We start from the raw sequence: 13,768 nt of genomic DNA, 5'->3' as shown, positions 1-13,768 counted from the left end.
AGGGTGGGGTTCAGCTGTTCTCTAAGAAGCCCCCAGGGAGCTGATGCTTGGCCAGGTTGGGAAACCCGCCGCACCGTGCAGGCATCTTTATTTATAAGCTGCTCCTTGTTCTGTTACCACTTATGTAACTAACGTTTTGCATGCACTTCTAGCTTATTTTGATAGACTGTAAAGATGCTGGAGGGCAGAGCCCTTACCTTAGAGACTGGCTACTCCGAAAGGTATCCAGCACGGTGTCTTGCCCTGCAGAAATTCTAAGTAGTGAATTAAACTCCAATCCCGGAATTTTCACACTTTAATGAACTCAGGAGCCACCTGATGTGCTTGTTAAAAAATGTAGATCCCCAGGCTCCAGTCCCAGGGTTTCTGTCTCAGTGGCTTTGGGCTGGGGCCTGGAACCTGGATTTTTAATCAACTCATTTTGAGGGAGATGTTCCTCAAACCCGCGGTTCTGATTCTCCAACCTGTTAGCTCCCTGGGATCTCAGGGGCCTCTGACACGCCTTGTGGAGGGAAATGCTCTTTCAAGTGGTTGCGGGGCCACCCTCAGCCCCAGGACCCAAGGAGACCGGGGGCACTTACACACATGCTGGCTTGTCCTCCTGCACCAAAAACCTGCAGGTTCCATGGAAGCAGAACTGACTGTGGGAATCTGGACAATCATTAAAATGGGACACCACAGCTGCGGCCACGGGCGGGTCTGCTGGGAGAGAAAAGGCACTGGGCTCAGGTGCACGGCATAGCTGAGGTCTGCGGCCCCCCACCCCCACGGCCAGCCCAGGACCTGAGGCTCCTGCAGCGTGCACTGCTCGGAAGGAAGGAAGGAAGGAAGGAAGGAAGGGAGGGAGGGAGGGAGGATTTCTTTTTTTCTTTCCTTCTTTATGAAAACAACATCTCTCCAAAAGATTCAATGCAATCAAAAGATAATCAGGGACTTTTTCTATTTAAAGCCTACTATCTGACAGCTACTCAATTTTACTTTTACAAAGAGATAGTGATCATTTTTAAAGATAGCTTTCATAGAAATCTGCTTTAAAAGCAAGAAACCAGAAGAGAGGTACAAAAGAGTATTATGTAAACGTTCAATTGATGCTGAAGAAGAACAGTTAATGATCCAAAAAGATGTTCATGATATGTCTTAAGTGCAATAAGTGGGTTTCCAACATCGCCTATATGGTAGGACTTACTTTAAAACCAGCAAACAAAACAAAACAAAACAGAAATGCATTCCTTAGGAAGTATGGGGAGAGAGACACTAAAATGGAAGCAGGGCTTCTCTTGGGTGGTGGGATCAGGAATGACAGGGCTGTGATGATTACTTAAAGCAAAGAAATCCATTGAGGAGCAGCATAGCCAGCACTAAGAAACTGTGAGGCGGAGAGGGGGACGGAGGCAAAGTCGGGGGAGACGGGGCCTGCTTGCAGCTCTGGCACCCATAAGCCCCACGAGTTTGGGGTGGTCACCAAACCCCTCGGGGTTTTCACCCTTGGCTTTCAGACAGGAATAAAAACAACCAGCCCATTCAGGAGCACCAAAAGGAACCAGCACGCTAACAATCTGCATACCAGACTGAAAGGCATCGCCTTTGATTTCTTTTATTCAACTCCCTTAGCTTCATTTTGTCCAAATGACACTTGAGACACAGTAGGCAGCAGTTTCAAAATGGCACGGTAGATATAGTTTCCATCATTTCTTTCATGGGTCCTCTTTGGCTTCTGCTTTGAGTATCTGGGAGTGGTCTTTCCACTGATTTTTTTTTTTTTTTTTTTGGGAGAAAAATATATGTTTTGGGGGCCCTTACTCTTTGAGAAGGGCAGAACATTTCATATTGAGGGGTTTTAGACCACCACTAAACAGTAAACTCACCACCTCTCTATTCATGAATCGCTCCTAGAAGTGCCACAATTTTAGAAATCCCATAATTCCACCAGAATGAACAGAGGCTAAAATACAACAAGATCCCTGACACAGAAGGTGAGAGAAAGAGAGCAGGGGTTAAGAGCACGGGTTTTGGAGTCAGAGAGGCATGGGCTTGAATCCTGGCTCTGCCGCCTGTATGGAGTGCTCAAACTCTCCTAGCCCGCGTCCGCATCCACGAGATGGAAATCCCACTTGCCTCCTGGATGGCTGCGAGGAGGAAATGAAGTAAAGCCTCTAGGGGACCTCACTCAACAAAGTGTCTGGTGTTAGCTCTGACAATCCCAAGACAATAATATATCTCCATCTATAAGAACACTATATACACAATCTTCCCCCTTCCCCATAACTCAGTGATGTGTAACCAGAAGTCCAAGTTACTTTCACACATGAGGATAAGTAAGGAGGCCCAAAGCCAGTGGAGACGCTGACCCAGGGCTGCCGGCCAGCCTTGCTCACGGCTGTGGGTTCCCCAGGGGCAGCAGCCTCTGGCGAGTGTGGTTCAATAATTACCTGCAAGTCCCAGGCCTGGGTGCTTGGTGAATGGGGTTAGTCACTTGCAAACAGCGGATACCGGGGACTAGAAAGGGTCTACTGGATCCACATAAGTGGCTCCTCTGTGCTCATGAGCTCATCAAGGAGCAAATGCATGGAGATGAAGGGGCTGAGAACTGGTGGAACTGATTTGATTTAGATGTTCAAAAAGGCTTTTGATCCGCTCCACAAAAGGCCATTCAAACAAGCACCTCCGGGCAGCTAGAGGGAGTCAATCCCATATCACGGCTTAGAGTTGTGTTCCTCAGAGGGGCCTGGGACAGCAGTTTCACCTCCCCTGGGGGCCTGCTGCAGAGCCCAGTTCGGGGTAACCCCACCCCAGACCTAATGAATCGGGATCTTTGGGGTTGGGTCCTGCAGATCTGTGTTTGACAAGCTCTCTAGGTGGTTTATTAAAGTCAGGCTTACTGAAATCGAATTGCTGTATAGTGACATTGACCCTCTCCAGGTGATTCTGAAGCACACTAACGTTTGAGACACACGGGTTTATGTTGCACAAAAAAAACAGAGGCTAGACACAGATGACCACTTTATTCATTGGAAAGTAAAAACGAGGCACCTGCAAGAGATCGTTTTTGGAGAAGATGTTTGAAAATACCAATACACAATAAAAAAAATCCTAGAAAACCCATCTTTAATCCACCACTTAGAATTATGTCATTACACACTGCATATAAACACACGTATAATCTTACGGTTTCTATTTTGCCACATGCTTTTTGTCCCCCACCAAAATATAACCACAAACATCTTAACAGTGAGCATTTAGTTAATGACTCTGCACTGGGTGCTGCCCTGGATGCCAACTGGGAGAAGCTCAACATGCGCAATGTGACGGCTAGATCCTGTTTCCCATTGCATATTCAGCAGCTTTGGAGCTTGAATTATGTACCCTCATTTACACATGTTCTTGGTCTTGATGCACATTCCTGTGCGTGTGAACCCACTGTAAATAGGACCTCTTGAAGATGTTCTTTTAGCTGAGATGTGGCCCAGCTGAATGAGGGTGGGCCTTAATCTGGATTACTGGGGTCCTTTATAAGCAGAATGAAATTCAGACACAGAGAGAGGAAGTCACAGGGAGGAGCCAGAAGCCAGAAGTCAAAGGAACCTGGAAAAGAAAGGGCACTGCCACGTGACCTCACGAGGCAGGGACACAAGCCAAGGACCCCAGGGGTCGTTGGCAGCCAGCACTGGAATGTTACAGACCTAGGGGAGAAAGCATTGCCTGTGGACACCTTGACTTTAGCCTTCTCCAGCCTCCAGGCAGTAAATTCCCATTGTTTAAGACAATCCACTGTGTGGTATTTGTGATTGCAGTCTAGCAAAAGGAAGACAGAGTCCTTCACAGGTTTTCAATCAGGGAATGCAATCTGCACTTGAGAAATAAGCGGATAAGGAAGAGTGGACCAAGCAACAGTCCTAGGTGTGAGCCCCATGCTGCCTGCGCTGCTCTGGACAATCTCAGGGTGGGCCAGGCCTCCTGATCCTGGGATGAGAGACCACTGGGCTCGTCCATCCCTACAGATGCCTCGTAAGGCACATGAGCCTAATGCATGTCAAAGCTCTCTGCGAAGTGCAAACCGTGCCACGACTGAGAAGGGGAGTTACTGTTCTGCTTTGGGGGTTTTTGAAGGTATTTGTCTCAGAGATACCAGAATCAGCAAAAAACAAAAAACAAAAACAAAAAAGACTCCCCACTACACAGCAAGGTCAGCCTGGACAGACAGGACTATTCCTATGGATGTTTCTAGAAGTTTCACTAAGTTCAAGGAGAAATGAATGCCGGGGATGGGAAAGGGGTTATCATTTATGCAGCACTTGCTAAGTGCCAGGTGCTTTCCTCCCGTCGTCTCCTGATTCGAGCACGATAGTGAAGAGCTGCTCTCTGGCTCCAGGAGACTTTGCTCAATACTTAACAGCACCACCACTTCATTGGGATAGAATTACCTCCAGGTATTTTATAAAAATGGGCTTTATAAGGAAACCCCCAATTCCCAGCATCTTCCCAAAGAATGAGTGTTTCAGCCCCTCTCCCAGGCTGATACTCTTTCTCCCTCCCCACTTCTCCTTCCTTTCTTTCTTCCCTTTTCTTTCTCCCTATTCATTCTTTTTCCACCTCCCTCCACTGTCTCTCCCTCTCACCCTCTTTATTTTTCCTTTGTTCTCCTTTCTGAAAACTCAGAGAAATATCAAGTGAAGAAAAGAAAGTCCTAGAGACTTAATTTTTTTTTTAAAGTTACTTTAAAAGGAAGGCAGTCGGCAGGTGAACTCACTGCCCTCCCCCCTGGGTGGGACCTGACTCCCAGGGGTGTGAATCTCCCTGGAAATGTGGGATTTGACTCCCAGGGATGAATCTGGACCCGGCATCATGGGATTGAGAACATCTTGACCAAAAGGGGGATGTGAAATGAAACGAAATAAAGTTTCAGTGGCTGAGAGATTTCAAATGGAGTCGAGAGGTCATTCTGGTGGACATTCTTACACACTATATAGATAATCCTTCTTAGGTTTTAATGTACTGGAATAGCTAGAAGTAAATACCTGAAACTATCAAACTCCACCCCAGTAGCCTTGACTCTTGAAGAGGATTGTATAGCAATGTGAAAGCCTTGTGGATCACACTCCCTTTATCCAGTGTAAGGATGGATGAGCAGAAAAATGGGGACAAAAACTAAGTGAAAAATAGGATGGGATGGGGGGGATGAATTGGGTGTTCTTTTTTACTTTTATTTTCTATTCTTATTCTGATTCTTTCTGGTGTAAGGAAAATGTTCAAAAATAGATTGGGGTGATGAATGCACAACTATATGATGGTACTGTGAACAGCTGATTGTACACCATGGATGATTGTATGGTAGTGAATGTATCTCAATAAAATGGATTTAATTTAAAAAAAAAGAAAAGGGAAGGCCGTGAAGACGGACAGGGAAAATCCAAAAACGGCTCCGGGAACATCCAAGGGGAAGAGAAGAGTTGGTTCCCGCCCTCCAGGGAGGGCTTGGCCAGCTGTGCCCCTTCCAGGCACTGGGTCTGATTAGCCCTGGGTCTTATATAAAAAGCAAACCTTCTGGTTTTCAGAACAGACCCATCCCAAGCCCTTTAGCAGCTGGGATTTCAAAAGCCACTCAGTTCCTGTTGCCCTGAAGTTTATGCGAGTCCCCTACAAACCGTGAACCAAATGCATGTCTTGCAGATACCACTGTTCTCCGGGGAAGCTGGGAAAGCTTTGCCCAGAGACCACAGACCCACCAAAAGGGCCTGGGGCCCGGCCCCACTCACAGGAGGAAGTTCTGGAATAGTAATCGAGGGGCAAGGAAGTTACAGATTCAATTCACAGGCGAGGTCTCCCCCGTTCCGAAGGGCCAGGGAGTTGCCATCTGGAGTGCTCCTTCCGTCAGCCCTGCTCCCAGGGGAGTGGCGTCCACACCCCTGAGCACAGTCACCCCCTTTTAAAAGCAGCCTTAATTGGGCTTCCTTGGGAGCCAGCTGGGACGGTGGCTCCTCGTTCTCTCCTCCAGATGTTTCAAGTTGTGAATAAGCTTGACCATTACAAAGCTTACGTCATTTATAACCATTTCATCACTTCCTCAGGTATCATGACTAACTTTCCAACTGGCTAATAATGACGTCTGGCTTTACGTAGGAACTTCCAGCCAAAGTTCTCAACCTGGGACTAAATAGTTTTTCTCCAGACACTACAATGGCAAAGCCAGCTTGTTTTTTGAATGTCTAGGAGAAAAAGCGTGGAGTATCTAATGAAGATGAAATGAGCAAGCACCTCTGGGGAAGCTAGGGGAGTGGATAAATCTCAGATCTGAGCTCTGATGCCCCCAGCATCAGGGCCTCCGTTCCAATCCAGGGCCAGATTATGGCCACGGGCTGGGATGGGTAGGCTCGCTTCAGTGAACAAGTGGACCCATTTCCCAGGGATGGAATTCCAAGCTCACATGAGGCAATGGATGAACTGGCAAATCAGCCAGAGCGTGAGCCAAATGCTCTTACAGCTTGGATTTGTGTAAGTGCTAAGCCAGGGCTTTGAAAAACATAGACACTGGGCTCTCTCCAGATGAGGCTGGTAAGCAGGGACTCTGGTCCCCTGGGCATTTGGGAGGTGAGAATAATAGACTTTTAAATAAATGATCCCAAAGAGGAAGAGCACTGCCAGCATCTGGGGTGGCAAGGTTATTGGCCTTTGCCAGAGAGAGGAGAACCCCATCAAGGAAGATTATCAAGAAGGATGTTTCCTGAGGTTGTGTGTGTTGAGTGGGCCAAAGAGAGAAAGGGAAGCTTTAAAATGAGCAGTGGAAGACAGCAGAGTTCAGAAAATTAATCCCAATTCCATTTATAGCAGGAATAGGAAATTTATCTTATTCTCAAGCATCACCAATCAACCAAGGGAACTCGATTTTGCTGCTTTTGGGGTGTTTGTGTGTGGTGATGAGATCATAAGAATAGCAAATGCTTTAAAAATAATAGATATAAAACACTTTAAAGACAGAGTTTGGCTTCAAAGTACCAGAATTTAAGAGAGAAGGGGCATCCATTTTAAACAATGAAACAGAGAGAAAAGCAACTTTAAATAGTGCTACAATTCCTTCTGCCAGTTCACATCATGAGCTGGGGAGGCAGATCCATTTTTGTCACTACCACCCCCCACCCCCAACCCCAAGTTTCTTGATTTACTGAGAGTAACTCATACTTAAAAGGCCCATGTTTTCCTATAAAATGATCCCTAAACATGAATTTACTAATTCTTCAGTAATCTTTTCCAATGCTGGCTAATTCTGACCCTATTTGATTTTTCACCTTTCCCTGCTAGTTGGCTGGCTTTAGAACCTACTACCCCTGCCTCTCCCAGTGAAGGGACAGGGACACAATATTATCTCATTAAACCTCAAATTCACCCTGAGGACTAAGATTATTAGTCTCCATTTTTCTCAGCTGAGAAAACTAAACTAAAGCTTTGTCTTGCCAATGGACATGGGGCTAGAAAGTACTGGAATTGGAATTTCAACTCAGTTCTTTCTGGGTTTAAGAGAATGAAGAACTGAAAAAAATTAGATGCTATTCAAGTCCAAGAAGACAAATGCTGAGAAGGCACATGATCAAAATCCACAAACCATGCCAGCAGGGAAGAAGGAGCACGCTTGACTTAAGTAACTTCAAGTAACCAGAACAAAGCACTCTTGGGATAAACAAGAGGAAGTACTTCTTTATTTGGGGGAGGCTGGGGGATCTATACATATGGGACTTATTACTTCCATGAGGGAGCAATGGCTGAAAAATACAGATTCAGAAGAGATTTCTGTACATCCATCAATGATGATTTATTAAGGCAAAGCTGGAAGCACAGTGTGTGGCTGGTTTGTGTACTGATGCACCATCTCTCCACAAACCTTGCCCCCACCAGAGTCCAACCCCCTGGTCCCAGAGCCTGGAGCCTCCAGGCAGAACAGGGCTAGGACTGACTCCTGAATTGCTTTTGCAGCTTAAAACAAGATGCTTGGGGGAACCTAAATGAAGATCTGATCCAATTTAATCCCCTCCAGTCGTGTGCCTCTTTGAGTAAAACCCAAGGGGACATTGGATGTGACAGACCAAATTGAAAGAAAGGTATTTAACACAGCACACACGTGTGTGTGTGTGACGGGAAAACAAAACACATTCAGAAAGTCACCAGTGGTATTTGAGTCTAATGGGGTTCATTCAGTTTGTGCTTACTTTTAAGGCAAAGGCAGAATTTGCATCAATTTTGATAAGTTTTTGTATTTCAACAAAGAGAAAACTAGAGAAAATGAATACAGAAATACTTTGCCTGGTTCCTGTCCCATCCAAAGTACCTGAAGGGGTTAGAGTTTTTAACTTAATGCACATTTTCTGGGGTTTGACTACGAAGATGATGATGATGACTATTATTAATTGCAGCTACTCTTTTTTTTTTTATTAAATTTAGTTTTATTGAAATACATTCACACACCATACAATCATCCATGATATACAATCCACTGTCCACAGTATGATAACATAGTTATGCGTTCATCACCACAATCTATCTCTGAACATTTCCCTTACATCAGAAATAACCAGAACAAGAATAAAAAATAAAGGTGAAAAAAGAACACCCAAATCATCCCCCCATCCCACCCCATTTGTCCTTTAGTGTTTATCCCCATTCCTCCACTCATCCATACACTAGATAAAGGGGGTGTGATCCACAAGGTCTTCATAATCACACTGTCACCCCTTGTAATCTACATTATTATATAATTGTCTTCAGGAGTCCAGACTGCTGTGTTGGAGTTTGGTAGTTTCAGGTATTTACTTCTAGCTATTCCAATACATTAAAGCCTAAGAGGTGTTATCTATATAGTGCATAAGAATGTCCACCAGAGTGACCTCTTGACTCCATTTGGAATCTCTCAGCCACTGAAACTAGCAGCTACTCTTAATAGATTGTCTACTAACCGCAAGCTTTATGCCCAGCATTTTATAGAAAGGATTCCATTTAAGCCTCATGAAAACCCTGTGAGGTGGTCATCACTAGCCCAGTGTGATAGATGACGAAACTGAATGCGAGGGAGGCTAAAGTTGATCCATGTTCTAAGTTAGTAAATGGCAAAGCTGGAACCAGAACCCATTGTTGGCTGACTCTAAAGCTCTTGCTCTAAAGTACCAGACTGTCATTTCAGTGTGTGTGTGGGGGGGTGGGGGGGCAGGCAATGAAGGAGGGGGTTCAGGCACATCCCACAGTCAAGATAGCCAACAAATCAGGAATTCCCATGAAACTCTCGGGGTATTTTAAAATTAAAAGGCCTAAGAGTCTCAAGGTGAAATGAATTTAGTTAGCAAAGTGGCTTCAGGAATCTAAAACAAAACTTCAGTGAAATCATGTGAAATATGGCCTAAAACCAGAGTTTAGGTGTACCTACCTAAAGATGCACAACATACATATTTCCACTTAGTCTCTTATAGGCACCCCAACTTCCACCAGTAACACCACCTCCTCCCCAAAAGGGCATGACAGGAGGGACACATGTGAGGCTCACCAATGAGCCTGTCAGTCTACACTCCAGATTCATTCTGGATTAAAAGCAGATGGAAGCAGAAGGGAGATTCACCAAAGGAGGCCCCCACTCCACTCCTCTCCCTCACCACCCCATTCTTCAGCCCCCCAAGTTGCCCCTTCTATTCCTTCCTTGGCTTTAGTAATTTTAAGCAAAGAACCAATTAAGAAAATTGCAGGCCAGGATTTCTCTTTGAAGACTGAAAGCCATACCTCTCCTCTCTCCCAAATATTTAATAATTTTATTTCAAAGAAACTAATTTCTTTCATATCTTCAAACCAGAAAGCCCCTTATTCTAATTACATCCTGTTGGGGGCCAAGCAGCATTCTGAAAATACTTCAGTTCCAATGTTCATTTATAAGGTAAACAAGACGTCTACGTTTGGCTCCCGGCAGCCGGCTTTGAACCAGAACATGAACAGCTCTGGAAATGAGGACCGAGTCCTGCTGAAAGGGGAATTCTGTCTTGGCTTTGTTGGAGGAACAGCCCCGTTGGAGCCCAGGGCTACCTGGCTTCGCCGTCTCTGTGAGTCTCAGTTCTCCTCTTTATTAATATCTAAATTGTTAGGCAATGTGGTTGGCAGGAAACTTTCAATCCACCCTTAGGAAAAAATGCTTCCTCTTGTTCAGCCTTTGAACCATAATCCCTTCAAACCCTCTACCCTCAGCACATGTAAGCACTCTGGGATGATGGTTTTTCTAGAACATTTTGTGCCCTCAGAACTTTCGACAGATGCCGTTTCATTTGCACAGCAGTCTGGCTGGATGAAATATACTCTTCATATTAAGTGAGAAAACCGAGGTGTACAGAAGTAAATTTAAGGGATCACAGCAAGCTCAATTGCCTTAAAAACGTAAAAGTGAATTTGTGTCTGGGACTTTGTTCTATAACAAAAAAGTGACTCCTTCTTTCCCCTTAAGAGTTTTATACTGATGATGTTTGGTTGCCCTTAGATAAATGCCCGTCAATTAAGATCATATTCCAGAGGAAACAGACCAAGATGTTAAGACAGTGATGGGATTATGGGTAACCATTTCTCCATTATAATTTTCCAAATTTTATAAAATGACCAGTTTGGTTAGAAAATAAACACTATTTGAACCCCACAAAATCATAAATATAGTTCAAGTTTAATTATTGTTTAATTTTTAGGGTTTTATGTACAGAGAGAACTATTGGCTTTATGGAAGATTGATTTTAGGAAACTACATTTGAATCTGAATAAGATAAGTCATGTTACTGTTCTATGTTTTATCATTAAAAGGGGTTAAGGAGGAGAGGGACCAATAATAATTACGTCATGGAGACAAAAGATGCTCAGATGCCAGATGTTTGGGAAGAGTCGTCCTCCTGCTTGGTCTCTAGGGGCAGAAACCTCTCACACCTCCTTTATAAACAACAACAACAAAACCTAGAAAGAATGCAGTCTTATTTGATCCATTCCATTTCCAACCACTACACATGTCATTTTTCACTGAAAAAGGGCAGCAGGGAAACAGTTCTGTGAGGGAGGCAGGGAATATGAGAAGGAAGAAAAAGTCTGAGGCAGAAATTCCCATGAGTTGCCCCCAATTTGAGCTCCTTTCCCTCCTGGTCACCAAGACTCCATTTCCCAGCCTCCTTTGCAGTCAGGTGTGGCCATGTGACCAGGTTATGGCCAATAGGATGTGAACAGAAGTGATCTGTGCTACTTCCAGGCTTGTTCCATAAAAACCTCGCCTGTGAAACCTCCCTTTCTCTCTTCCCAGCTGCTGGCTGAGTGGAGAGGACTCCTCAAAGGGATGGAGGAGGGAAGGAGCCACATGGAATGAAGTCTGCAGGGCCAAGAACAAAGGCTGCAGGGCACAGCCTTTGACATGAGCAGGAAATGAACAGAATCAGCGTTTATCTGTTACAGCAGGGAGTGTTACATCTTTCCTTTTTGTTGTCTTTTGCATGTTTCTTTGATCCCCTTTCCTCTGTAGTGACTTGGAATGTATGCACCCTCCTTTTAATCTATTGAGGGTTATCTTCAAGGTTTTTTTTAAATTTAACTTATTTTCTCCAATGAAATATTAAGAATGAAATCAAATTTAATGTTTCGTTAGATAAGAGACTTAGCATACCTCTACCTCTTCCTTTCTCTCTTCCCTAATTACCAGCTTTTATTACCAGTCTCTATTACATTATTTTTATATGTAACTTCTATTTTAATAATTTTGATGTCAGTTTACCAGTATAACTAAATCAACAACAGTTATTTGGACACACAATATCACTGGTTTTTCCATACCATATCTTCCCCATTTGGGGGCTTTTTCTCATATACCAGTTATCTAGCTGGAGAGCATCATCTTTGAACATTTTTTTTTTTTCCAGGAAGGTCATCGTTCCGGTTTGCTAATGCTGCCGTTATGCAAAATACCAGAAATAGATTGGCTTTTATAAAGGGGGTTTATTTGGTTACAAAGTCAGTCTTAAGGCCATAAAATGTCCAAGGTAAGGCATCAACAGGGTACCTCCACTGAAGGATGGCCATTGACAGCTGGAAAACCTGTTAGCTCGGAAGGCACGTGGCTGGTATCTGCTTGCTCCCAGGTTGCATTTCAAAATGGCATTCTCCAAAATGTTGCTCTTGGGGCGTTTTGTCCACTCTTAGCTGCAGTTGCTCTCCAGAATGTCACTCTCACTTGCTGTGCTCCTTCTGCTTGTCAGTTCATTTATATGGCTCCAGTGATTTAATTCAGACCCATGTAAATCGGTGGGTAACACCTCCATGGAAATTATCCAATCAAAGTCATCACCCACAGTTGGGTGGCTCATATCTCCATGGAAACATCCAATCAAAGGTTCCAACCCAATCAACACCAATACATCAGCCCCCACAAGATTGCATCAAAGATAATGGTGTTTTGGGGGACATAATACATCCAAACCGGCACAGTCATGTAAGGGGCATATATACATGAGGAAAAAGTACATGTCTGAGAATATCTTTCTGTGTTCTCATCCACATTCATGGCTTTGCACATGAATGACAACTTGGGCCATGATCTTTTTACAGTAGACCCCATAGGCCTCCTGCCGCTGACTTCTGACTTACAGTTGTTGAGAAGCCTGAAGCTAGCTTTCCTGTATTCTTTGGTAAATAGCCTGTTTTTATTTTCATGTGAGTGCTTATGAGACTTTCTTTATAATGAAAGCTCATTAAGTTACATTGAATGTGAATGCTTTCAATCTTAATGAGAAATTTTTTTTTCAACATAAGAAAGTTCTCTTTATTTTTTCAATTATTGCTTCGACATTAGTTTGCTTCTTTTTCTTTTTTTGGAATTATTATTATATGTATACTGGGCCATCTGATTCTGTTCTGCAAATTTCTTTTTCCTCTCATTATTTTCATCTTTGTGTTCTTCCGAGTTCTGGGAGAAATATCTCAGCTCATTTTTTATTTCACTGATTTGACACTGTAATATCCAACCTGCTGCTCATTGGTCCATTCTGAATGAGAAATTGGCCAGCACATTTTTTTCATTTCCTTGCAGCTGTTTCTTACTTGTAGATCCCTGCTGTGGTTTCATAGGTGCAACATCAGCTTCCATTTTAAAGATACAAACTAGAGTTTATCCAGTATATTCTCCCATTTCTTAGGAGTAGAGACATTCATTGAAATTCCTCCAGAATGTTTTCCTTCTTGCACAGTGAATCTTTTCGTGTGGCTGGTAGTTTCTTTCATCATCATCTTTGCAGAGAAAGATCTAGTTTGTCCAGTATGGGAGGTCAGGTGGATTCAGTCAGAGACTGCGAGGTCCTGTTCCATAGTTTGAGCCCAGATAAAGATAGAAAAAGGGAGGTTTAAATATGTTGGCTTCAAACATCTGAAGAGCCTGCTTGGGAAGTAGGAGCCAGCACGTACAGCAGAGGGTTTTATCCTTGGACCAGGTTTTTTGTTTGTTTTGCCCTGTGTATGCCAGGCCATCATGCCACAGCAGGGCTAAGAGCAGACTGAGTTCATCACCCATTGTGACCCTGACTGGTGTCCTTTCCTGAGGCGATAGAAGGATCCAGATGTGCCTCTCCAACGTGAGACGACCCACCTTCACCCCTGACCTTGACCTCCTGCACACAACAATCCCCTTATCTCCTGGAGGGGTATGTGTGGCAGCACTGGGGTACAAGGGATTCCCATCTGCACATTCTCTGACTGAAATCTTCAGAGCTTCTAGTATTGATAGAAGTTTAGAAATAGT

At 44.0% G+C, this 13,768-nt stretch overlaps 1 protein-coding gene across 1 annotated transcript in view; it reads right to left on the bottom strand.

Annotated features, from left to right (window-relative positions):
* Window positions 1–13,768, bottom strand: part of TGFA (transforming growth factor alpha) — a 106,040-nt gene that overhangs the window by 15,338 nt on the left and 76,934 nt on the right. The window contains exon 5 of the mRNA XM_037806610.1: window positions 582–699. Within this exon, the coding sequence (XP_037662538.1) occupies window positions 582–699 (118 nt within the window). The remainder of the gene's footprint in view (window positions 1–581; window positions 700–13,768) is intronic.

Source organism: Choloepus didactylus, chromosome 17, assembly GCF_015220235.1.
Source record: "Choloepus didactylus isolate mChoDid1 chromosome 17, mChoDid1.pri, whole genome shotgun sequence".
Lineage (NCBI taxonomy): Eukaryota > Metazoa > Chordata > Mammalia > Pilosa > Megalonychidae > Choloepus > Choloepus didactylus.
The sequence above is the reverse complement of the archived record's forward strand: the minus strand, read 5'-3'. Positions and strand labels throughout refer to the sequence as shown.